The sequence below is a fragment of the Euleptes europaea genome, chromosome 16 (genome assembly GCF_029931775.1).
Source record: "Euleptes europaea isolate rEulEur1 chromosome 16, rEulEur1.hap1, whole genome shotgun sequence".
In the NCBI taxonomy this organism is placed as follows: Eukaryota; Metazoa; Chordata; class Lepidosauria; order Squamata; family Sphaerodactylidae; genus Euleptes; species Euleptes europaea.
This window is the reverse complement of record NC_079327.1, coordinates 49,431,613-49,458,341: the sequence shown is the minus strand read 5'-3', so window position 1 is coordinate 49,458,341 and position 26,729 is coordinate 49,431,613. Positions and strand designations below refer to the sequence as shown.

Genomic DNA, 26,729 nt, shown 5'->3' with positions numbered 1-26,729 from the left:
GTTACCGGCAGGAAACGACTACATTGTCTCTTTGTTCCTGTAACCCTATTGTATCATCCCTATAAATGTATCCACTCCCCCCAGTCATGTATTCCAGCCTTGCGCATCTCTTACTGAAATCACTGCCTTACTGAAATAAATCTTTGAATTGCTGCTCTGCCTGGATTGAAGGTCTATTGCCTGAAAAGCTGTGTTTTGCTGAAGCCTGACATTAGGCTGGAATCATCCTTTTTTTTTACTTTTTATTTTCAACCAGTTTGTTTTTGTAAATATGTTTTCTATGTCGTCCCGATCCACCGAACTGATCCGACGGTACGAGCGTATCTGCCAGTCAGAACGGCAGAAAGAGGCATTACTCCAGGAAGAAGCAGCCCCGGAAGGAGCCCCGCAGAACTTGCCGAGGGGGCACCGCGAAACAAACTCCACACCGGACAGTACGTCCACCAATCGTCAACGACCCAAAGCTTCGATCACCTGTACCGAGGCCCGCTGGATGACTGGTACTCCGGGAGGGAGACACCGCTTTGAGACCAGGCGCCAGCCACCTCGACCCCTTGCCCCCGGGAGGAGGAACACCGTCTTCTACAGGAGCGGAACCACGAACTGACCTTTAGGCCCAGCTGGGAGCCCTGCAGAGGGAGATGACAACGCTAGGAGGGACGGTGCGAGGACTCTGATCGTCCATCGGCGCTGCGACTACCCTCCCCGTTCATTCTCCACGCACAGTCGCCCGGGACCTACAGATTTCCTTTGATGGGACCTGCGCCCAGTTACCCTACTTTCTACTGCAACTTTCTGGCTTCATGAACGATCAGGGTGAGACTTTTCCTTCCAAAGAAGCCCGGGTGTGGTACGCCATCGGGCTTCTAAAGAAGGAGGCAGTAGAGTGGGCAGTGGCAGCAACAGAAGTTAACCCTGGACTTTTGCGCTCCCTTGATGATTTCCTGGAAGCCCTGCACCGCCGGTTTGAGGACCCTCACCGGGCAGAGAGGGCCAAGATCGCTATGCGCAGATTGAGGCAGGGGTCCCGGTCTGTGCTAGAATATGCCCAGGAGTTCCAGTCCCTGGCGTGCAAAGTGCGAGAGTGGAGCGAAGCCACCAAGGTCCAACACTTCCGCGAGGGACTGCCCTGGGAAGTGTTGGATGGCTGCCTGACTCTGGGAGACCCTGACACTGTGGAGGGCTGGATCCGGCTGGCAGGGCAAGTAGAACACCGCAAGCTGACCCTGCAGTTCGCCAAGGATCGCCCAGGGAAGGAACCCCCCTCCAGAGGCCCGACCAAGGGGAACACTGCGACGGAGATACACAGAGGTGAAGGGAATTGAGGCAGGTTCCCAGACGAGAGAGTGTGCCGCTTCAGAGAGGGGTCCTGTCTACATTGCAGAAGGTTGGGACACTTCGCAGCCAAGTGCACCAGCGGATCGCCCAGGCAGGCGACAGACAAGAAAGCTCAGACCGGCTACCAAGTTCCGGACCTGAAGAGGACGGAGGGAATGCCCACGCTGAAATCACTGCCTTACTGAAATTAATCTTTGAATCGCTGCTCTGCCTGGATTGAAGGTCTATTGCCTGAAAAGCTGTGTTTTGCTGAAGCCTGACAGGAGTGGAGGAAAGAATTCCTATCCAGAATTAATGGCATTAAAAATTTAGTGCGTAGGTCAACTAGCATTTTGTATTCCAATAAAATGTGATAGATGGAGTCTATCTGGTTCAAGCCACAGCCACAAATTCTCTTTTCCAAAGGGGTACCACTAAATCTCCCGAATAAAACCATCGATGGGAAGGCATTTAGTCTAGCTAACATAAAAGCCCTGCAGAGGGAGGGCTCACTTAAAAAATAAAAATAACCCTGAAGCGATCCAAAATTGGGAGAAAGACCCAATTTGGATGGAGAACAAGTCAAAAGAGTTGTGGGCAGAATTATTTGTCTTTCATGGTCAAGTAGTCTTTGCTTGATAACTCGGAAAATGGTTTGTCTATCCAGCATCAATAAATTGTCTATATCTAATCCCAAGATTTTCAGTTTGTGTGGGATAAGTGTGAACCATTTGTATCTGCAGCTTCTTTTAATAGGAAGGGAGTAAGGCGATTTTCATTTGGAGAAAAATGAATCTTAATCCAATATTTAAAAGTTAAGAGCCAAGCTTTGGTCTCTAAAGTCATCATTCCCGTTTCACTAAGGATAGATTGGAATGGGACGCAACAAGGAAGTCCTAGTATTTGCCGGAGGAAGGAAGTCTGTACAGCTTCCAAATTTTTATTCAGTGCTTCTATCCAAACAGGTATTCCATACAGAAGTTGCGCCAATATCTTAACTGTAAAAACGTGGATAGCTGTGGGTACATATTGGTTCCCTTTTAAGTAAAAAAATGTTTAATCTGTGATGCTGAATATTTAGCAAAGTTGATAGCAGTATTTCTGTGATTTGTTCAAGTTAAGTTGTAGTTAAAAGTGAGGCTCAAATATTTAAATGTCTTGACCTTCTCTATTGGTACATTATCGATGGACCATTTTGAAAGATGCCATCTTTTGGTGAAAACTAATATTTTGTTTTTGGCATAATTGATTTGCAATTTGTTTTGTTTGCAATAATCAGCGAACAGTTGTAGGTGTCTTAATAGGCCGACCCTTGTAAAACATAAAATAGCAGCGTCATTAGTGTAGAGTAACAGTGGGATTTTCGAATTTCCAATCTTAGGGGAATGACCATCAATTAGGTTAAAAATCTTTGGAAGATCGGCTAAAAATAGGTTAAAAAGATGCGGGGCTAAAACGCAGCCTTGTTTTACTTATTTTAAGGTGGGAATTTTTGGTGTTAAGTGGCCTTCATCCGAGAATTTAACCTGGCAAAAGGTACCTGTGTGGAGTTGTTTAATGAGATGTAGAAGACGGGGGTCCATATTCAGGGACTCTAATTTGTTCCAAAGGATGTTCCAATCAATTGAATTGAAAGCTCCTTTTAGATCTATGAAGGCAACAAGTAACTTTTTTGTGCCCTATTTCATATATTTTTTTGCTAGGCAAGATAAGAGGAGACAGTGGTCCACTGTAGAACATCCTTTTATAAATCCAGTTTGTTCAGGGGCAATGATTTTATTATCATATGTCCATTTAACTAGTCGTTGATCTAGATATTTAGCATAGATCTTAGATATAATGTTCAAGAGGCTGATCGGGCGATAGTTTTCGGGACAGTCTAATCCTCCTTTTTTATAGGGTGGTATTATTATTGCGCTTAGCCAGTCTTCAGGAATAGAGCCCGAATTGTTGATGGTAGTAAATAGCTTTGCTAGTGGCTCTATCCACCAATCTACATTTTTTTAAAAAAGTTCTGGAGGCAGCGCGTCCAAACCTGGAGATTTCCCAGATTTTAATTTCAAAATTATATCCTTTAAGTCCTCTGATCTCACTGGTTCCCATGAAGGGTAAAGGGAGCCAATGTGGGCAGCTGGCGTTATATTAGTTTGTGGAGGACAGTCATTATCCGCATAGATGGAAGCAAAATAGTCCATCCAGGTTTGGGGGGAAATAGTTGACGCTGGTGGGTTTTGATTTTTACTGATATTACCGGAAAGCATCCTCCAAAATAGTTTGCTGTTATTTGTAGTAAAAGCTAAATATAGTTGGTTCCATTCGTTTTTGTAAAATATCTTTCTTTTTCCGGATCAGCTCTTGGAAAGCTTTTTTTTTTGCATTTGATATTCAGATGACACACCCCTTGAGGGCTAGGTGCGCAACCACCGCAGACAAGCATTTAGTGAAGGTGCGGGGTGCTGTAGAAAGGCCGAAGGGCAGAACGGTGTACTCATAGGGCTTTCTGTTACATAAAAAATGGAGATAACGTCTGCACTCGTTATGGATAGCGATATGGAAGTATATGTCGCGTAAATCCAAAACGACGAACCATGTATGCTGCTCCAGAAGGGGCAGGACCTCTGGAAGGGACAGAATGCGAAATTTCCGTACTTTAACGAAATCGTTAACTCCTCTCAGGTCCAGGATGGGGCGTTTCCCCCCTTTTTGTCGACTAGGAAGGAACGGGAGTAATACCTGCGACCTCGATCAGCAGAGGGGACCTCTTGAACAGCCCCTTTTGCCGAGAGTTCTTGGACCTCCTGTAAGAGTTGGGCGGGAGCCTGCGAGACCGTGTGAGCAGGGAGGCGGTAGGGAGGCAGGGTTTCAAACTCAATGAAGTAACCATGCTTTATTATTTTAAGAACCCAGGAATCTTCAGTAATGGAACACCAAACATCATAGTATTCAGACAACTGATCGGTGAAACAAACAGACGTATCTAGTCATGCCTGCTTAGGCTTAGGAGGGCGATTGGGAGTTGGAGGGATGAATGTGCATAGTCCCCGAGAGCTGGGAGTTGGAGAAGCCAATGCGCAAAGTCCCCTGAGAGTTGGGAGTTGGAGGAAGTTGGAGGGGGGGACTGCAAAGTCCCACCCCCCACCCCCCCAGTACAGACTGGCAGCATGCCGGCCCATGTGAGGTTTACCTGTCAAGTGAGTGCCGGCTTTGTTGTGCCGCTTATGAGGGAAGTTCCCTTCTTTCACTTCCTGGGCTGGCCCCATTGGTTAGCCTCCTAGTTGGATTCCAGAGGCACCAGATGGGCAGTTCTTTTGAGATGGGCAGTTCTTTTGGGTGGCGCAGAGATGAGGGTCCAGAGCAGTTGCATGGAGCTCAGTGGGTAAATACCTGGAATAATTTTTCAGTGGCAAAAGTGGGCATTCCCGGCCTGAAAGGGCCTTAGGAGGCCTAGCTTGTGGAACACCCCTGGGAACACCCCCGGGGTGAGCGGCAGGCACTTCTGCACCTCCAACTCCTTAGAAATATGATATGAATACAGGGAATCATTAATGTAACTTATTTGACAGGAATTGGCATTGCCAAACTATAGAAAAACTAGAGAGAAATTATTGTTTTGTGTCTCCTAGAACAAAAATATATTCAATTATTCTAGAAGGAAAATAAATCTTAATGTATTGTCTTTACTCTGTGAGGTACTGGACCTCTAAGTTATTTTTTTAATATTTTATTTTGATCTTCCAGAAACACAAACATCTAAACAAATATACTACTGACTTACAAAATCAACATAAAAAATGCAATACAAAAACATAGAATAAGAATAAGAATAATAAGAATAATAAGAAAAAGCAATCTGTATCTGGGTAAAATGATTACTAGTGTCTTGCCACTGTTCTACTGTTCTAACTTTTATCACTGAATATTTAGCTTAGTGTTTATTCTCTAAAGTAATAATACTTTACCAGCTCATCGTAAGCTTATCTACTATTTCACCTCTAAATAAAAATTATTATTAACGCATTTCAGATTAATGATTTCTGTTAGTTACTTTTCTAACCAATTTCCAAACTAAATATATGTTTCATTTTTACTATTTTTGTACAACTTTCACAGCTCATATAAGTAATACAATTTCCAGTTCTTTTGAAACTCTTTGCTGGGTCTCTTATGTACTTGATTTGTCAGTTTGGCCATTACTGTGTATTCTGCTGACCTCTAAGTTATTTTTAAGGCACTTTCAGAAATACCCTGCTGTTTAGGTACAAAATGGAAAAAAGATGCCATCAGATCATCTTCCAATCCCCTTTGTGTCTCTGGTACACAAATCAAAGGGAAAAGATTTAATGCAATCAGCAACCCTGTAATGAAGCTTCTTATACTCTGGTCAAAAGCAAAAATCAGTGTGCAAGATGGATTGTTTATGTTCCTGCATCCACTTCCAAAGCAACAGAGCTGGACTAAAACCAAGCTTTAAGGATAATATTAAAATGCATTATTCTCTTTAAAAATGAAGGGACATACTTTTGATTCCATATAAGGCCCAGGGCAAGGAGCAAAAACAAAACAAAACAAAACCAGTCTAACTGTAAACAGCTCCTGTTGACTGAAACCTAATGGTCTCCCCTCCCTTCCCAATTCTGCTCTTCCCCTCTCTCTAGACTTTGTCTGCACCTGCTCCATTTGCAGGTGAAACAAGCTGTCAGTGCAAAGCTCCTCATGAGAAGCTAACCATTGCTCAGGCCCGCCTGGGAACACCAGGTGAGTCTTGATCTATGAGATAAGAGATACATTTGATAGAATGCATTCATGTATGTCCTTGCAGTTAGTGCTTTACAGGAGAGGCAGATTATATTATTGGCGAGTGCAATGAATAAGAGACCATTTGTTCACCTACAACCACTTATTCAAATTCCCTAGGTTGTGAAAGATATTCAAATATCTAGTCAAATCAGTAGTTTTTTAATTTTTATTTTGTATGGACTAAAATGCCCCAAATTTGGTAACTATTCACATTTTATATGTGAATTGCATAAAAGTGCATTTTCTCCCAGATGACCCCCTTCCCAACTATTGAGATCTGAGGATGAGGCCCTGCTCACAGTTCTTTTGCAAATGCAAGACTAGGAGCCAGGCTTTTTGAATTGTTGTCCCAATTTTGTAGAATGCCCTTCCTCTAGAAGCTCATTCATCTTCATCATTATTCTTTTCACTGGATCTTTCATGACTGAACTAAGCTATCTGGTGCGGTTTGCTTCATGTTTCTTTCTTTGATAATGTTGAATTGTTTTAATGATTTTAATGTTTATATTTTATTTTTGAGTGTCTGTAGATGGATGGATATCCCCACTGTTCAGATATATACAAGTGATAGCTAACAGCCACAGAATTTGTGTGGAATTGTCAACACATGAAAGTTTACATTTATCAAATTTCAAGCATTCATCCAACACATGCATGTAAATACAAACACTTAGACTTAACATTTAAACAAAATATAAGGAAAAGGGGGGATTGTGAGCCAGTAGAGCAGTAGTATGTTGATATAAAAGATTCCCAAGAAAACAAGTGCATATTTGATAGTCAAAAAAATATTTGTTGGATACGCTGATTTGTCAGCAGAATCTGCTAGCAATCATAGATCTTTGCCATATTCCCCTTCCCCCAGCAGTCCCTACCAATCCCTAGGAAGTTAATTCCTCAGGGATCTGGGACCAACATGGACTAGCAATCATGTGGATAAAGAGACTGTATTAAGGAAGGTGAGAGGTCGAAATCACCTTCCTGCCTCTTGTGTCAGCAGAGCTGTGTCTACAGAAGGAGGAGGACGCTCTTTCCTCAGTGCAGCCTCCCACACACATGAATCCTGGGATCCCAGGAATCAACTTTTCCAAGGTCAAAAGGTACAGGAAGGGAACATGGCAAAGATCCTTGATGCTTGCGCCAAGGGATTTCTGGATCCAATCCTAAACCTATTAGATTTTTTAAAAATCTGTTTATGATTCACATTTTTGAAATAATGCTCCAGGGTTTCTGCACTTTCACTCTCCTGTCCCAATGATGTACACATAAGTTACAAAACTTGTTTCATTTTGGTAGATTATTTCTGCATCTCTTCCTTTTCATTTACAGTGATTTTTTTTAAAAATCTGGATGAATGTATCAAATCCAAGGAAAACAAAATAGCTCACAGTATACTCACAGCAAATGTAATTTTAGCTGACACAGATGTAAAGTTATTGTGATGGTTTGACCTCTAAATTATTTCCTTCCTCCCACAGTTGACAGACCTGTCAGAGTCTATGCAGATGGGATATTTGATCTCTTCCATGCTGGTCATGCCAGAGCTCTTATGCAAGCTAAAACTCTCTTCCCTAATAGCTACTTGTTAGTTGGAGGTAAGGCCAACATTTGAACAAATGTTATCCATTGGGATGATCATTATTTCCATGTGATATGCACTGAATTTTTCTTCCTGCTTTATATAGAGTCATTTTTAGCAAAAGATTTGTGGAAGTTATTCCCTAATCTTATTGAGATCATAAATAAATTTAAGTCTAGGTTTGGCCAGGGACTAGAGTTTCTGATCCTTCCATCTTAGACTTGAAATGGGAAAGGGACTGTGGCTTGAGGGCAGACCATTTCCAAAAGGTCCCAGTTTCAACCCCTGGCATGTCTAGTTAGAAGGGTCAAATAGGAAGGAAGTGATGTCGCGGCTTGCCAATGGATGTCTGAACACGACAGTCTCCTTCCCCACCACACTTATCTACAGCAAACAGCCTTATTTATGTAAATTAAATAGGTGAGAATGGGTGGGTCAGCATAGCCTAGTGGTTCCTTCGCATTAGGTGAGAATGGGCAAAAAAGGAGGAGGTAAAGTCCAAGCAGGCTCTGAAGACAGAAGAAGCCTGAGAAAATTCTTCTCAAGCAATAACGGGCGCAAAGCCCTTAAAAAGGAAGCAGAGGAGGGAGGTAAAATGGCTGCAGAGCATTTCCAAAATGCTAAAGAGCTTCCTACAAAGCAAGATTTCTTGACCCTCTTGGCAGAGCAACAAAAAACTCTGCTTTCCAAACTAGAATCTCTTATGGAGCCTATAACCTCCCAGCTTAAGGAAATAAAGGAAAGTTTAATAGAAGTCGCAAATACAGCAGTGGAGATGGCACTTACTCAACATAGATCCACTGCCTGCATCATAATTGAATAGAATTTTATTTGCGGTCAAAGACCAATAAATACATACTATATGTAACAATCTTACAGCATTTCAAATAAAATAGGATATAAAAACTTATCAAAATTAAAATCAGATTACCGCATAGTAATTTAACAATTTAACAATTATCTCTTTCCTATAAACCAAACAGCCATCAGGTTTCTCCACTTTTGAAATCCAGTAGTTTAAACTCAATAATGAGGAATTGTTGAATGCAAAAATTCAAGACCTTGAGGACAGAGCACGCCAGAATAATCTGTGTTTTCATGGATTTGTTGAAAAAGTGGAAGGCACAGATGCCTCTCTTTTTATCTCTACCTGGCTAGCTAAAGTACTGCAGCTGGAAGAAAGACTCCAATAATTGAAAGAGCCCACTGAATTGGTCCTTTACAAGACAGGCATTCAACATTTCCTTGAGATATTATAGCTTGCTTCCTGCACCATAGATTGAAGGAGAAAATTCTACGTGTGGCATGGGAAAGGGGCTTTTTGCCTTTTCAAGAAACCCAGATACAAGTCTTTGAGGATATATCAGCAGCGACTTTGGGGAGGCAACAGCAGCTTAACCAGTCTCAGAAACTTTACGTAAAAACATCATCAGATACAAATGACGCTACCCATTTAAACTGATAGTGAGACATAAAGGTTCCTTTCTCACAGCCACTAATGAATCTCAGAGCATGAAACTACTGGACACCTTCTACATCGATCCCCCCTCTGAAACAGTGAAAAAAGCAACAATGAAGAGAATATTCAAACCTGGATGACAATGGAAGATGGTCAAGACCCTTTCTGAAAAACAAACTTACTACTTTAAATATAGTCTGGGTCTATAGCAACCCGTACTGTTTTGCCACTTATACTTTTAGCTCTAGGTTCAGTTTGATACACATGTATAATATGGGTGATAGAAACTTCTACAGTCTCAATAACTCTGTGCCCACTTCCCTTCCCTTGCTGTAGTCCTCCTTTGTATATAAGCCCCTCCAGGAGTTGGCCTGGCTCTTCCCTGCTGCTGTAGCCGTTTGCTCTCCTCAGCATTTTGGTCAGAGCTCTCTTGTCGTCTTCTCCCCAGCCTCGTCTGCTGCTTTCCACAGCTGGGTGTTGCCTTTTGCCTTGGAGCTGGCCCCAGCCCTCTCAGTCTCTCCTTCGGCAGCTGCCTCTGAAGCCTCCAGTCACTCCTGCCCCAGCTGTGGCAAAAGCTGAGAAGTTAGCGGAAGAACATTCATGTGTCTCACTGCTGAAGCAAAATCTCTGCTACTCTATCACTGGTTCATATTGTCCAGTTTCCTGTTGGGGAAAGCAGTGTAATGTATCCAAACACTATTTAAAGTTTCCAATAAAAACATCTGGTGGGATTTTAAAAAAAATCCAAACTCTATCATCCACACAGAGAGCAAACCTGCTATAACTACGATCTTTTTGGAAAGACCATATTAAAAAGCAGGTTTTGGAACAAAACGGATAAAGCAGGGGAAACTATGAAAGTGAACAACTGGAGGATGACTGGGAGATAAAGTTATATGGATGCTCCCCAAAAAACCTAGCCTGCACTTTGAGACTCAAATCAGTGCAAAACACTTATGTAGAAGCAACTGTGGCTATAGAGCTGAGGTAGCACTTTCCTGTCACATCTCATTAGGAACTTCAGTTTTGGGGGCAGTTATATTTTAATTTTATAGTCGCAAATGGCTATGTTTGTGATTTGGTTTGAAAACTATACATTCAACTCACCAAATAGCTTTGAAAAATTTCTAATAGCACAGATTTGCTAGAGTTCATTGGGCAATTTTTTTTTTTTTGTCAGTTTGCAGTGATGATCTAACACATAAGTTTAAAGGATTCACTGTAATGAATGAAGCCGAGAGGTATGAGGCCCTCAGACACTGCCGCTATGTAGATGAAGTCATTAGAGATGCTCCATGGACGCTTACACCTGAGTTTCTGGAAAAGCATAAGGTACTTTTCTTTTGTTGTTCAGAAAAGGGAATAAAACATTTCTTTCTAGTTACTACTGGATCAAAATCTTGAGACTTTCCTGGTAGAAAAAAATGGCACAAATGCAAACAACACAGGTTAAGGCTGCACATTTGGCTAGTGTGATTCATGCTTTGTTTCCCCTCCAACCTCAGTATATTTTTTAAATTTTAGTTTACCTCCGACAGCACTCCTCCTTTTCTTGGTAAAGATTTACTATCATTTCAAACCATTGTCTAAGAAGTTCTCATATTCCTCAGATTCTTCATGTATGAGGAACAGTGTTTTGCACAATCTAAACATGCAAACATTTATACCTCTCGATTGTCTTGAACATAAGGAAGTATTTACAATCAGCTCTCTATCTCGAGTTGTAATACATGTGATCTGAAACACAACTGCAGAAAATTGTGCTTGCTTCATATAATATAGTGTGACTCAAGCTGGATAAGCAGGTAACCAAACACATATTGTTATTCTGTTCTTGCACTTGTCTAATGTGAACTTATGAGATAGATCAACCAAAGTTTGCTGTCTCTTCACTAACACTGAGCACTTTTGTGGTTTGCGAAACCCCTTGCTTAGTGATGTTACCATTGGTGGACACTTAACATTTCTGCAGTATCCCCAGTTGAGCATTGTATTTATAAGCAAGTACTTTTGGATAACACACAATTATCTTCACAAGATCTTTGGTTTTACTCTAGTAGCTAATCTATGCTAATTGTGGGACATGTGAAAGTGGCGACAACCAACTTTGAGTCTTTATCTGGTTCTGCATGCACAGTTTCAGAACAGAATAAGCTTGTGAACCAAAAGTCTTGAATTCAACCATAGTTCATGTGCCATAGTTCATTTTGATCACAATAGTTTAAAATATCTTTAATACTTTGATTATTATTCTTTTGTGCATTGTCAAATTGATACTGGCTATTAAACAAGTTATGTCTTCAAAATAATAACAACTAAGAATTCAAAAAATTCCAACTCTATTTCCTTTCTTCTGTGCCTTCCAGATTGATTTTGTAGCCCATGATGATATTCCATATTCTTCTGCTGGTTCAGATGATGTGTATAAGCACATAAAGGAAGCAGGTGAGGGCCAGTTTTTAATTTTCACTTTGTCAATCCTTTCCTTAAAGGTTGACCCAAGTATGTTCTGGCTTCACATTGCCATTACTGCTGGTAGAGGCAATATAAACTTCCTGCCAACAAATAATTTACAGATGAACATTGACTTTGGCAGAAAGATTTTTTTTCTTAAAACCACATTATGGTCTTGGGAGATGTTTAAATTAAATAAGGTCTTTATAGCCTTTTTCTGTGTGTCAGAAATTAAGCATATTGCTTGAGGAGTTGTTAGTTCTACTCCATATGTATTCACTGAATTGGAGGAGGAAGTTGGGACCTGTAGTCCAGTTAGCATCACCAAGCCCAGACTCCAACAAAGGTTTGCATCAGGAGGTGAATATCACTAGGTCCAGCAATTCCAATCTAAACCCTACTATGTCAGGAAATGTAACATCTGGCAGAATTTTTCCATCTCTGAAACTCTTCAAACTACAAGAACCCTCTCAAGTTCCATATGTAGCACTCTAAGGCCAATATCCATGCTTCAACTATTTAACAAATAGGTGACACACTGGTTTGATATAAAATAATATTTCTTAGGATGGTGGAACTATTAGATCAGTAGTTGATTGTAATACGGGTATTTATCAGCTCCAGCTTTTAGAGATTTGGTTCTAAAATAAGTATCCATGTGGTACAAAAAACTTTAAATATATTAAATTGGCCTCCCTTCTGCTAAGCTGCCCCCTTCTTCACTTAGCTGAAGGGAATCCTTGGATCCAGTCCATCATGTATGCTTGCTTGTGAGTATATATCAGTTTATATCAGTATTGTTGGGTATATATCAGTTTGTCTAAAATAACCTGATGTTATACAAACATGAAAAATAAAAGAAACCGTACATTCAGGTTTATGATATAAATAGTAATATATGGCAAAACTGCACACTAATATCTATAGCCATGATCCTGTATAGGGTTGGGCACTTTTCTTCATGTGCCTTTAACAACTGAATGATAGAAAGACAAAAGGTAGTACTCTTCTCTCCATGAAGGCGTGATCATGGGGGAAACTATTCCTATATGGGACTTTACAGTGAGCATAACTTTGTGCATATTGACAGTCTAAACCAGGGGTCGCAAAAGTGCGGCTCTTTCCATGTCCCTTGAGTGCGGCTCTTTCCATGTCCGGGCCCGGCTGAGTAGCGAAAGGGGCGGGGGGCGGGAGAGAGTCTGCGCAGGAGGCACTTGGGTTACGTAGGAGCGACCACGTGCCGTTGCTGCTGGCGGGCCTGCTGTGGGGAGAAGTCTGCGCAGGAGGCACTCGAATTACAAAGGAGCGACCACGTGCTGCTGCTGCTGGCTGGCCTGCTGTGGGGATTGGGGGTTTCTTAAGCAGCGGAGGGAGCAGCCGCTGTTTCGATATTTGCACGGTAAGCCCACCCGCTGCCTCTTGGCTTCTGCTGTTGGCTCCTCGAGTCCCTCTTCAGAAAGGCTCGAGAGAAATTCTCATTGCTTTGGATGCGCTTTGCCCGGACGAGGAAGCCCCGCGCAGCGCCTTTCTCGCTTGAGGCCACCCGCAGCCCAGAGGGGAGGGGGAGGCAGAGAGCAAGCTGCCCCGGCGGCCGCCACCTCCCCCCTCCCTGCCGCGCGGGCCTCTCTTTCGGTACGGCCGCTCTCACCCCCAGGGCTGCAGAGCGGGCCCAAGGCCGTGCTCAGGCCGCCCCTGGGAGGGGGGAGGGGGCTGGCGCCGTGGCCTCGAGGGAGGGAGGGAGGAAGGGGCAGTTGGGGGACTCTCCTTTCTCCCCCACCCCGTGGAAGCCGCCTGGGCGCGCGGCCCTGCCTGCCTGCCCTGAATCTGGAGCCCGTCGGTCCCAGAATGGTGGGGGGGGGTGAGCACCTGCCCCTCCCTCTGGCCAGGAGGAAACTGGCATGTCCGTGGCGGGGGGGAAGGAAGGATCGACTGTGCATCTCCCCCTTGTTTGTTTGCATGGAACACACACAGACCGGGGACCTGCTGGCCTCTTCCTCTGTGCCTGGGATCCCTGGACATCTGGACCCTCACTGGGTGATGGTGGTGGTGGGGAGAAAACAGTGGGCCTTTTTGTCTGGCAATTGTTAGCCCTCCCCTGGCCTATTACTGCAGGTTTCCCCTCTTCCTGCTACTTTGTGCCGTTTTCAAAAGGAACGGGGGGGGGGAGGTTACACTCTCCCCACAGCCATTCACCACCCCACTGTGCAGTAGGTGCTGTACTGGTTTCCACTTCTGCTAAATTTTAATTAAAGTTTATTAAGTTAATAAACAGTGTACCTACCTATATAGTTTGAGTTTAAAAAATTTGGCTCTCAAAAGAAATCTCAATCGTTGTACTGTTGATATTTGGCTCTCTTGACTAATGAGTTTGGCGACCCCTGGTCTAAACAATTAAATATATATATATATCTAATTCTCAATGTGACCAAATATGGAGATACTTAAATCTGGAAATTATATAAGGCAGGACAAATCTTTCTGCAAACTTGAGAAAGCCTTGAGAAAGCAGAAAAATCTGAAAATCTTTTTTAAAATACATAGGGAGATTAAAAGCCCCCAAAATAATAGAATCAGCGACAGTAGCTTTAAGAAACAAATGCCCATTGTGGCTGTTACTAGGCAAATACAACAATATTGCCAGGTGAAACCATGTTTTCTCTCAATAAAAGGCTGGTGGAGGGGGCAGGGCACTTTCCAGGACTGTTAGGGCCTTTTGAAGGTGCACTCGCCAGGGCCAGTGGCAACCACTGGGAAACTTGCTGTCACCCAGCTTGCATGACTAACCCAGGCATGGCTGCTTGCTACTATTCAATAGCAGTCACCCCACAAAAGCCGGTGTGGTGTAGTGGTTCGAGTATCAGACTAGGATCTGGGAGACCCAGGTTCAAACACCCACTTTGCCGTGGAAGCTCACTGGGTAACATTGGGCCAGTCAAAACACACACAGCCAAATCAATCTCACAGGAGCATGAAAATTACACAGAGTGTGATATGGTTTAAAAGGAGAACTCAGTGCTGGATTTAACACATAAATTAAGTAAGCTACTGTTTACAGCCTTAGATTATGAGCAGCCTCTAAATAAAAAAAACCTACATTTTAAATTTTATGTAATTGGTTAAAAGTACACATTTTTGGTAATTCTGTGGAGCTTCAAACTTTGGCGTAGCTTTAGGACTTCAGTATGTCTTAATCCAGCCCTGAATAAAATAATTCATCATAAACTGTAGGAAGCAGGACCTGAAGATACATTCCAGAAGCAGAAGGTAGAACTTTAGAATGAATATGGCCATTGTTTCAGAAGAGGTAAATTACAAACTTGTTTCAATATGCATTACTCAAACAAGAAGAACATAACTGATAAGTTAGCAGTACGCTGAGGCGCCTTCATCATAGGTAGGGCCCCTCATTTTATCAGTAATGTATCTTATTCAAAATTAACAATACTTGATAGTATAATAATATTAGTAATATTAGTAATAGTAATAATAATAATAATAATAATGTACACATTCAAAGTCGATAAACACATTTTTTTGTGTGTATGGTTATCTAGACCTTACACAGAGACAAATGCCACGCCCTTCTATCCGTGGCTTGTAAAAGGCACCGCTCTGTGCTCAGAACTCATTTATTCTGAGTCCGACAGCCTGTGGGCTCTGATGGAGCCATAGTACTGAGATGTTTTTATTAAAAATCAACTACCACAACCGAGTCATTCAGAAACAAACAGTGAAGAATGTATGAAAGTGGGAGACTTTCTCAGAGCTCACTTTTACCTCTCTCTTTTAATCAGGAATGTTTGTACCAACTCAGAGAACGGAAGGCATCTCAACTTCAGACATTATCACCAGAATCGTACGTGATTATGATGTGTACGCCCGTCGTAACCTTCAGAGAGGATACACTGCTAAAGAGCTGAATGTTAGTTTTATAAATGTAAGTGCATATGTCTCCTCTTCCTTTGGACTTAGGTTCAAACCCTAAAGGGTTAGAAGAATTAACATGGTGGCCGGGAACAGAGCATGTTTCAGATTCTATTTGGCATTATTTTAGTGCTCTTCAAAAGAAGTCAGTATTACCCATTCCTATATCACTTCTACAGCTTGACAGCTTCAAATGTGATGTTTTTGTCTTTATGAACACAAAAGGAGGAGGAAAACATCGTCATATATTAAGATCACATCTATGACTGTTCTGCTTAGGGATATACCGGTTTGGAACCCACCCACTGCCAGCTGCAAATTCCCAGTATGTGCACATGTGGGGAAAAAATCAAAATATATACCAATATACACCTATTTAGGAAAAATATATATTCCACAGTCTTTCGTTTCTATAACTTTCTTTGGTTTCTGTTAAGAATGTAGCTTACAACTCCTTTCATATTAAACCTCTATGCAGCAGGTTCTGAATCATCTGTCTGCTTTGGGACACACAATAATTGGAGGCCTCCCTTTCTCCTTTGGGCTCCAAGGGCCAAGGTGTGTATAACACTGGAGCTCCGTCATTCAGACTCTAGATGTTTTATTTGGCCATAAGAAGCAGTTTCGTGTGGATATAGATCAGGACCATGCCATTAGAGATTTAATTGCTCTTCCCCACCCACACCTCAACACAGACAGTTTCCCCTGGGTTACTTTAAGCCTCAATAGGGAAAAGCAACAGATACTTGATTTGTGTTTATCTTTTTCCCTGCCAGGAAAAAGCAGTCAGCGGTACTTTGGTACTTTAAATTGAGGAAACAATGTAGCTGAAACTTAACTGCCTTTCCCCCCAGCACAATGGCCACAATCCATGTGGGAGGCCTCATTTTAGGCCCAAAATAATGCATCTGGAGTTCAAATCACAGAACTATAGTATCACATGTAACTTCGCCCTGAGAGATCAATAGAAGAATATCCTGTGCTCTGCTAGTATCCCACATTTCCTCCAAAGACTCCAACATCTAAGCAACAAATGTCAGGACAGATTGAGGAAGGGGTTACAGAAGCATTGCATATTTTCCTCCCTGAATACCACCTTCTTAGAAGTGAGAGACAGGGTAGGAAGAAGGCATAACATGCCCACATTTGAGCCTGCAATATCTACAATGCACAGGCTTTTGCTACTCTATCAAATTTAATTTATATGTATGTGGGAAAGTGCCTGGGAAATCTCACACAATTATCTTTGCCTTTAAATGAGGGAACTTCTCTAAAATGAGAAATCTGGTAAAGAGGAAGTTGATAAGAACATTGAGGAGGGTTAAATCTCTGGAAAAGGCTTGGGGGTTACTCAAGTCCACATTACTAGAGGCTCAGCTAGATTGTATATCGCAGGTCAGGAAAGGTGGTGATAAGTCCAAGAGGTCACCACCATGGCTAACGGGTAAGGTGAAAGAAGGTATTAGAACAAAAAAGGCTTCCTTCAGAAACTGGAAGGATTACCCAAACAAGGCAAACAAAAGCAAACACAAACTTGCCCAAAGGAAATGCAAGCAAACAATTAGAGATGCAAAAAAAGATTTTGAGGGACATATCGCTAAATACATTAATACCAACAATCAGAAATTCTTTAAGTACATTAGGAGTAGCAAACCAGCTAGGGAAGCAGCTGTGCCATGGGAATAAAGGAACATTAAGGGAGGATAAAGCAGTTGCTGAGAAACTAAATGAATTCTTCTCATCTGTCTTCACTGTTGAATATATAGGGCAGATTCCTTCTCCTGAACAGAGGTTTTGGGGAGGAGAGAATGAGGAACTGGGGCAAATAGTGGTAACAAGGTGGGAAGTCCTAGAACATCTTGACAAACTACAAACTAACAAGTCACAGGGACCAGACAATCATAGGCTATTAACACATGGCTGATTTGTCTTGCGATTCTCCCTGTCATGTCTCACGCTTTTTTATCCTGGGAGCCAAAAATTGAATGCATGGTGAACTCCATCCTGCATCAATCCCACAAATGCTCAGGGAGGGAAGTTCCCAAGTGAAGCGCCACGGGATAGTAGGGGAGTGATCATTATTTTGTCAGTGCTCTGTGATTTGCTGATGCCAGTTTTGCAAAATAAAAATAGCCTGTTGCCATGACTTTTAGGGTACTGCAAGGCGGGCGAGTGGGTGGGCGCTGATGATCCTGGACTGTGAATGAGCTCCCATGGTGAGAGGGAGTCTTGGAGAATGGCTACCTCTTTGTGTTTGGCGGGGGGAGAAGCCTTCTCTCGTTTCTTCAGTGTGTGCCCCTTCTCTACACCCCAGCCTCTGCTGCAGCAAAGGTGTGTGTGTGTGTGTATAGGGGAGCAATGGCACAGCTCCCTGCCACAAGTGATTCTTGTAACTGCTGCTTCTTTCTCCCTCTCCTCTCCCTCTGGGAGCCAAACACCAGTGGCTGCTGGCAAAGAGTAAGAAAGAACAAAAACGAAAAAGCCCCCCCCCCCAAGTTTCCAGTTGACTGAGAGAACAGCTGCCTGAGGAAGTTTGGGGATGAAACCAAAGACTTTTCTCACAGGACAGTCGGGAAAAGGGGGGAAACATGAAGGACCCCCATCCCTATTTTACCAATACGTTGGTATACTGGTATACCGTCCACTCCAGAGATGTACAGCCATTATGGGCGATGGCAGACATTTTGGAGAGTTTTGCCGAGAGGGAGGTGGGAGGAGGAGTGGGAGGGGAAAGTGGAATGGGAGAGTGTTGGAAGGAAGAGGAGTTGACCCGAGCGCTGAAACTCAGCGGCAAGCACTCGCAATTGCTGCGCTTCGTTTTTAATTGGGATAAAGTGGGATTGGAAAACCAGGGGAAGTTTTGCAACAGAAGTGGGTTGGTGCCGCAGGATGGGGAGGATCATGCATTTAGACAATGGAGATTCGCTGCATTCACAGCAGAATTGCAAGACAAAACAGCCATGTGTTAATGGCCCTAGAGTTCTTCAAGAACTCAAATGGGAAATTGCTGAATTCCTAACAGTGATATGTAACATGTCCCTTAGATCAGCCTCTGTACCAGAGGACTGGAGAAAGGCCAATGTAACATCCATTTATAAAAAAGTTTCTCGGGGGACCCAGGAAATTACAGGCCAGTTAGCTTAATGGCTGTTCCAGGTAAATTAGTGGAAAGCGTTATAGAATTGTCAAGCAAATAGAAGGGCAAGCCCTGCTGAGGAAAACCCAACATGGCTTCTGTAAAGGTAGGTCCTGTCTCAATAAACCTTTAGTGTTTTTTGAAAGTGTCAGTAAGCATGTGGACAGGAATGAGCCTGTGAACACTGTATATTTGGATTTCCAAAAGGCTTTTGACGAATTCCCCCATCAAAGATTGCTAAGCAGACTTCACAGTCATGGGATAAGAGGGCAAGTCCTCTTATGGATTGAGAGCCAGCTGAAAAATAGGAAGCAGAGAGTAGGAATCAACTGTCAGTTCTCACAATGGAGGGATGTGAGCAGTGGAGTCTCTCAGGGATCTCTGTTGAGATTGGTGCTTTTCAACCTGTTCATCAATGACCTGGAGTTGGAGGTGAACAGTGAGGTGGCCAAGTTTACAGATGACACCAAACTATTTAGGGTGGTTAAAACAAAATAGGACTGTGAAGAGCTCCAAAAGGATCTCTTCAAACTGGAGGAATGGGCATTAAAATGGCAAATGAGATTCAATGTGAGCAAGGGTAAAGTGATGCATATTGCGGCAAAAAATCCCAACTTCATATATGCACTGATGGGATCTGTGCTAAGAAAGGGATCTTGGGGTGGTAGTGGATCACTCGATAAAGATGTCAATCCAGTGTGCAGCTGCTGTGAAAAAGGCAAATTCCATGCTGGCCATAATTAGATGAAGAATAGAGAATAAAACTTCTGCTATCATACTGCCCTTGTACAAATCTATGGTGTGACCACATTTGGAATACTGTGTACAGTTCTGGTCACCACACCTAAAGATATTGCAGAGTTTGAGAAGGTGCAGAAAAGAGCAATCAAAATGATTAGGGGTCTAGAGCAACTGCCCTATGAGTAGTGGTTAAAACACTTAGGGCTGTTTAGCTTGAAAAGAAGGCGATTAAGGGGAGATATTATAGAGGTCTATAAAATTATGCATGGTATGGTGAGAGTGGACAGGGAGAAGCTCTTCTCCCTGTCTCATAATACTAGAACACGGAGTCATGTGTTGAAGCTGGAGGGTGGGAGATTCAAAACAGATAAAGGTAAGTATTTCTTTACACAACACATAGTTGAATTGTGGAACTCCATGCCCCAGGATGTGGTGATGGCTGCCAACTTGGAAGGCTTTGAGAGGGGAGTGGACATGTTCGTGGAGGAGAGGGCTATTCATGGCTACTAGTAAAAATGAATACTAGACATGATGCATACCTATTCTCTCCAGGATCAGAGGAGCATGCCTATTATATTAGGTGCTTTGGGACACAGGCAGGACAATGCTGCTGCAGTTGTCTTTTTTGTGGGCTTCCTAGAGGCACCTTGTTGGTCACTGTGAACAGACTGCTAGACTTGATGGACCTTGGTTTGATCCAGCATGGCCTTTCTTATGTTCTTATCTTCACTTAGCCCCTTCCATTACAAACTGCTTCTAGTGCTATTGATTCCAGCTCTCCTATAATAGTTAAATGAACGTGCTTAGGGTCAAATAATGGGAAAAGATTCTTGCCGTCATGCCTTCCCTGTAGACTTCCCACACGCCTTTGGCTTAGCACAGTTAGAGAACTGGGCTCAAAGGAGACAACTGACTTGGAATCATAGAGTTGGAAAGGGCCATACAGGCCATCTAGTCCAACCCCCTGCTCAGTGCAGGATCAGCCTAGAGCATCCCTGCTTGAAGACTGCCAGTGAGGGGGAGCTCACCACCTCCCTACGCAGTCGATTCCACTGTTGAACTACTCTCCGTGTAAAAATTTTTCCCCTAATATCCAGACGGTACCTTTTTGCCTGTAATTTAAACCCATTATTGCAAGTCCTATCCTCTGCTGCTGATAGGAACAGTTTGCTGCTTTCCTCAGTACTTGCAGAGTACAGAGTACTTGTCTGCGCCTCAAGCATCAGTTTGCTCCTCCCAATTAATTTCTACTTTTGTTAATCCTTCTAAATTATTTTCCTTACCAGATCCCCCTAAATCAATTCACCTGCACTTAATGTACCCTGACAAATGCAATTGGCACCCAAATGTCACTCTTTAGTTCATTAACCCTTCCCAGACTTTCATTGTGTTCTCGCCTCCCAAGAAAAATTCTCATTTTCATTCTTCTCACTGATTCTTACTAAGAGCTACCCCATCTGTACAATAGTAGCCCATTCTTCTATCGCTCCCAGGTTAGCTGGATGGGAAAACGAAGAAAACACAACATTTTATTATTTATTAAAATAGTTATACCCACCTTTCTTCTTGGCCCTATGTGGCTTACAATAATAGTTAAAACACTATAAGTTAAAAGCAAAATAAAACAACAAACCCCAAATCACTCCCTTCCCACCCAAAAAGATTCCTGCTATTCAAACACGCCTTTTGATGGGCTAAAATAAATTAAATTAATAAATTAAATTTTAAAATAGGCAGTTACTATGTCAGCCAGCTCAGTTACTATGTCAGACAGCCTTCATTATGCTGTCCCCCCTCCCCCGGCTCCTCCACCTAACGGTTGTGGAAATAGCACTTTGCTACTCCACTGTGGGAACCCAGCAAACCCTTCTGCCGGGTGCGTTTTTGCTAGCACCAGAAGTTAAAAAACAAAACAAAAACCATACACTGAATTGCCATCCTAAAGGCACAAAAAATAAAGGGCAGCTGATAAATATTTTCACCAATGGCCAAGCCTTTCTGCTTATTATGTAGAATAAGATGGTCGACTGAGTGAGAGGAACTGTGAGCTGTATTGTTTCCGGCTGTCAAATTTTTCCATTCTCCCACTCTCTCTCACACACACAAATACAATCACCCTCCATGTATGTAGTAAATTAATACTCCAGGAAGAGGGCTACATTAAACCTTGATAGGCTGCACTACACATTTTTGTAGTTTGAAGTGACAATCTGGTATTCCCTCCCTCAGTTTCCTGCCTTATTCTATATAATTCATAAACTAGGACTGATTCCACACACCTGTTTGTTGTAATAAAATGAAGTGATATTATCTAATAAATCAACTCTACTTCTCCCTTAGAACAAAAGAAAAAAAAACATGGGTAAATACATTTAATTTTCTTAAATTAAACTATTACACTTATCAGAATTCAGCCATCCCATTACGTTTTTAGATTGCATATTGAGAATTAACAGTAATGCTATTCAGTTTACTTCCTGGCTAGGTAATAACTTCAGCACAGTCAAGATTTTTTTCATGCTTTGTGGCTTTTTGATTTGTTTATGTTATTTTACCAGGAAAAGAAATACCGTTTTCAGAATCAGGTAGACAAAATGAAGGAAAAAGTCAAGAATGTTGAAGAAAAATCTAAAGAATTTGTGAACCGAGTGGAAGAAAAAAGTCACGATCTCATTCAGAAATGGGAAGAAAAGTCCAGAGAATTTATTGGCAACTTCCTAGAGCTGTTTGGACCAGATGGAGCTTGGGTACAACTTTACCATTCTATAAACTCTTTGATACATTTGTAATTTATTCCATCACTGTTAGCAGCAGCAGAGCCTAGAATCATGGTGATCTACATGCTTCTTATAATTACAGTTGCATGGTGATTTATATTACGTGCATTACCACTATGAATCTTGGGACCAAACTGAATGAGATATTGGAAATCCGTGTTCAGATCACCCATCTCTTTAAACATTCTTAAATGGGGGTTTAGATAAGAACCAGTATTGGGTAAAGGTTAAAATTTGTGCCCTGTGCCCTTTGCTCAATATTGCTCAGTCACCTGGAGGCCCTGTTTTCTAGGGCAGAGGTATTCACAGTAGCAACAAACCTACCACATTGGAGCTTTCTGTGCATTCTCCTCTTTCAGCTGCCATTTCCCCACCATCCCCCCCCCCCCACACACACACACTGTTGTGGGGCTTTTGGTGTTGTAGCATTTTTTGCAATTGCATATTTTTGTTAAAAGCCCTCCAGTGTTGTAGTGGGGAAAAAGGCACCTGGAATGGACTGACAGAAAGAAAATGGCACCAATGTGGTTGGGACCCTGGAAAATAGCCATCTTCCCATGTAGGCACTTGGCCTGGTCTCTTCCTAAGGTAAGTTTGCGAAAGAGTGTACTGAGGATGGGAAAGAGGTTGCTGGAGCATGATTAGAACACACACACCCCTTTAAAAAAAAAAGCACTCCATTTAGGAAGATAAAGTAGAGAAACCCCCTAAGTAGCACTGGAGGAGGACACACATGGTAGAACATGTGCTCTCCATACTAGGGCAAATGGCATCATCGCGAGTGTACCCTGATGTCAACATAAGATCTTTTCCAAGGATGTTACTGAAATGGATATCAGGGATTGAACTGGGGACTTCTGCGTTCTGCTGAGCTGTGTTGCCTTCCAAGTCTTTATCATAAGAAGAGCCCTACTGGATCAGACTAGCGGTCCATCTAGTCCAGCATCCTGTTTCACAGAGTGGCCAACAAGATGCCCTTGGAAAGCCTACAATGCAGGACATGGAGTCAGAAACCTCTCTCGGTTATTGCCTCCCAACACTGGTACTCAGAGGGGTTCTGTCTCTGAACATGACATTTTCATGTACTCATCATGGCCTCTGTCCTCCATGGTCCTCCCCTTCTAAAGTGAATATTTTTGTTTTGTTAACTGTTTTGTTTTTGTTTTGTTAACTTCTTAAGGAATTTTTGCTGGGAAGACCATGATCAGAACTAAAAGACATACAAATGAGTTGAAATGAGGGGCTGGCTCAGTTTTACAGATTTGGCTGTGTGAAAATGTAAAGTGAGAAGAATTTTGGTTTCTTCTGTGATTAAGAGTGACAGTCGCATCAACAGAGCAGGAAACTGGAAACAATTTTACATGAAGGCCTTTGCAGAGCCAAGCCACATAAAATTATCCACTGATGAGTGAAATTTGAGCTGGCATTGTTCTGAAGAAGAGCTTAATGACAGTAAAGCTGAGGTGTTCTGGGAGAATAATTAATTCCATGTCAACAAGTTCAAAAAGTGAGCTTTTTATGATAACTTGCTATTAGAGTCAGAATTGTTATTAACGCTGATTTCCCATATCAAACATTGCTTTCAATGTTGACATTAGATGTACAGAAATAGTTACAAGTATGTTCATTTCTCAGATCAGAAATGTGTATCCATTAATGTACTATTATTATAATTGTTTGTGAAATAATATATTTGAAACCCATGAGTAATTTCTAACAGGTAGGGTAAGGGCTTCATCACCCATTACTAGAAATTTCTCCAGTTCTATTTGAAGTCCCTGTTTTACTGGCCTTTTCTCAGCAGTGGAAAGTATGGTGGCCAAAACAGTTAAGATGCAAGAAGATTTGTAATTGAATCTCTAATGTGTTTCTCCATTGTAAATAGCAGCAGTGGGAGGCTCCAGTTTGGATAGAGATTGTGGTTAACAAGGATAAACCCATGCTATATTCACAAATTACCCTCCTAGAGCTGGTATTTGCTGCACTGGGAAGACATGGGCACCGCCTTCGTAGGACAAATCACAGTTTCCGGAGTCTTTTAAGGTCAAGATAACATGGGTGTGGTTGAGAGCTAACCTTCCCATGTCCCACAGTACTAATCAAAATAAGGCCCTGCTGTAGTTGCTATTTAGGAATGGAATTGGCTCTCACTTGCTAGAGAGCCAATCAGGGACTCCCCCTTCTAGGTAGTAGACCACTGCTGTAATTCCCGGACTTTTTGCCAGGCATGTAAAGTTGCTGCCTGTGAAGTCAGGCTAATCTCCTGTTCAAGAACAAATATCTCAACACGCAGCCACTTGCCTGTGAAGTGCAAGCATATTGCAATAAATAAATTGTAAAAATTAAATTTTCTGTAAACTCAAAAGTCCTCACCCCCAAAGAACGACTTCTCCTACTCTTGTCCCTTCATATGCCCTGTGATATTTCATTCAGTTATATACCCCTCCGTGAACTGGGAGGGGTACCACTGTGTGTAAAGACATCAACACATAACAGAAAATTGTTGCAGTGTGAACATAAATATTTAACCCTACAATAGCTACATTGTGTTGATGCTGTGGTGAAGATAACATTTCAGTATATTTTCCTGTTTCCACTTCTAAAAGGTAATAAATATTTTAAAGCTTGATTAAGGTACTGGGGTCATGATACACCATATAGAAAATGGCAGATATAAGACTCTAACCTGTTGGTATTGTTGCAGAAGTTAGAATAAGGAGGTGTTTAATCTTTTAGAACTAATTTGTCTGTCAACGCTCAAGGAGTGTTGAGTTGAAAAAATGCACAGAAATCAAAATTGCATCTAATAGACCCTTTGTTGAAATGACTAGTTAATAATACAATAGCTTCTTTTTGTTGATGCAACAGTTAAATAAAGAATTTATTCAACATCCTTCTATCTGTTAGCTTTTAGTATACTTCAAAGACACCTAGAGAAGTGGCATGGCGTAGGGATGAAGGATAGGGAGACAGAAGGGGTGAGAAAGGGGAAGAAAGGAACATGAAAACTGAAAAAGGAAAGAGTAAAAAGGAAGGACTGTGAGATTAAAGGAGAATAAAACAAAGAAAGAAAAGTGTTAAAAAGGAAGGACTGTGACGTCAAATAATTGTAATAATTATATTTATATAGCATGATCAAATAAAAGTACAGATAGTCTTGTGCACTTTATGTGACATACCTACTCATACCTGTACCAGATATTATTTGTGGTGCAGAAAGTATTCAGTCCCATTGTTTTACATAGCATTTAAATAGTCTTTAGTTTTTATAATATTAGTGATGCAAATGTAAAACTTGAATTTGATTGAAAAATGGACATCATCACATGTCCAAGAATAGCATCTTGGTATTACATTTTGCAATTTCTGCTGATGATTTTTGCACTATATAGGTCCATTCTGAATAACTGCTGTTCCCTCTTCCAAGCTGGCTGACCTCTCCTGTTATAGTGTGTCATGTGCCTGTTTTGTCCACTGTTTTGTTTTCCAGAAGCAGATGTTTCAAGAAAGGAGTGGCCGCATGCTCCAAGCCTTGTCTCCAAGGCAGAGTCCCACAAGCAGTCCAACACGAGGACTGTCTCCATCACGGTCTCCATCTCCCCCTTCTCCATGGCTCTTCAGGAAAGCATCACCCCCTTCATCTCCAAAAGCTGCCTCAGCATCCATTAGCAGCATGAGCGAGGGAGATGAGGATGAAAAGTAAAAAACAAAAACAAAATTACAAAGAAGAGAAATAAAATACACAAATGGCACTCTCATTCACAAGTGAAGTGGGAGAAATAAGAAAAACAATGCATGGGATATTTCTGAAAAAAGAAGGGGGAACCGCATGGACACTGGAGATCCCAGTTGCAGCACAAGTACTTACAGAAAGGGGGGGTTGCTGGACCAGCAGTGAATGATGAAAAAGATATGCAAAATATCCGAGCTACATACCAACCATTCTGAGCAGTGTATTGTGCTGTTGTAGTTGCTGCTGCTAAAGCCACTCAAGATTTATGGGAAATTTTGCATAAAAGGGGAATTGAACAGCTTTTGAGAGGAAGCAAGCTGGTATTTGGAAAGATATGGCAGTCCCTTTGGCTAAACAAGATGGATCTATATTTGAACCCCACAACTGCTAAAATCTGGACCTTCTCAGAACAAATAGGAAATACTGAATGGAAGGAGCAAAAAGCTCCCACAGTGAGAATAAGAACCCCAAAGATCAAACCACTCCAGTGGAACGGAGCTCCCTATCATTCACACTGGACACTCTTCAAATCTGATTGAGTTTGTGAATGTTGCTTGTTGAGCAGGCTTTTGTATAGGGCAAGGTTGCTTTAATGTGGACGCAATTTGTTTGGTCACCTCTTTCTGTGTTTTACTAGTGCCTCAGAAGCGAACTTTTTTTGGCCAGAGATTTCTTTGGTTTTGCTCAGAAAGCTGTTTGGACAGAAAGCAGTATCCTTGTTACTGTTTCTTAAAGCAGTGGTCAAACCCTCTATTTTTAATTTATCTACACAGTGTCCAAGGTCTAGGCTGTTCCTAACGTAATGTTTTATA

General features: G+C 42.0%; 1 protein-coding gene across 3 annotated transcripts in view; it reads left to right on the top strand.

Moving 5' to 3' along the window:
* PCYT1B (phosphate cytidylyltransferase 1B, choline) overlaps positions 1-25,894 on the top strand; it is a 68,647-nt gene extending 42,753 nt beyond the window's left edge. For 2 of the 3 annotated variants that reach the window (XM_056861917.1, XM_056861918.1), the window contains exons 2-7: positions 7,593-7,709; positions 10,333-10,484; positions 11,519-11,597; positions 15,401-15,543; positions 21,966-22,154; positions 25,675-25,894. In XM_056861917.1, the coding sequence (XP_056717895.1) occupies positions 7,593-7,709; positions 10,333-10,484; positions 11,519-11,597; positions 15,401-15,543; positions 21,966-22,154; positions 25,675-25,887 (893 nt within the window). In that variant the 3' untranslated portion in view covers positions 25,888-25,894. Of the gene's footprint in view, positions 1-5,972; positions 6,073-7,592; positions 7,710-10,332; positions 10,485-11,518; positions 11,598-15,400; positions 15,544-21,965; positions 22,155-25,674 lie in introns of all 3 variants that reach the window. The other variant, XM_056861916.1, reaches the window with a different exon arrangement.
* Positions 25,895-26,729: the final 835 nt, after the last annotated feature.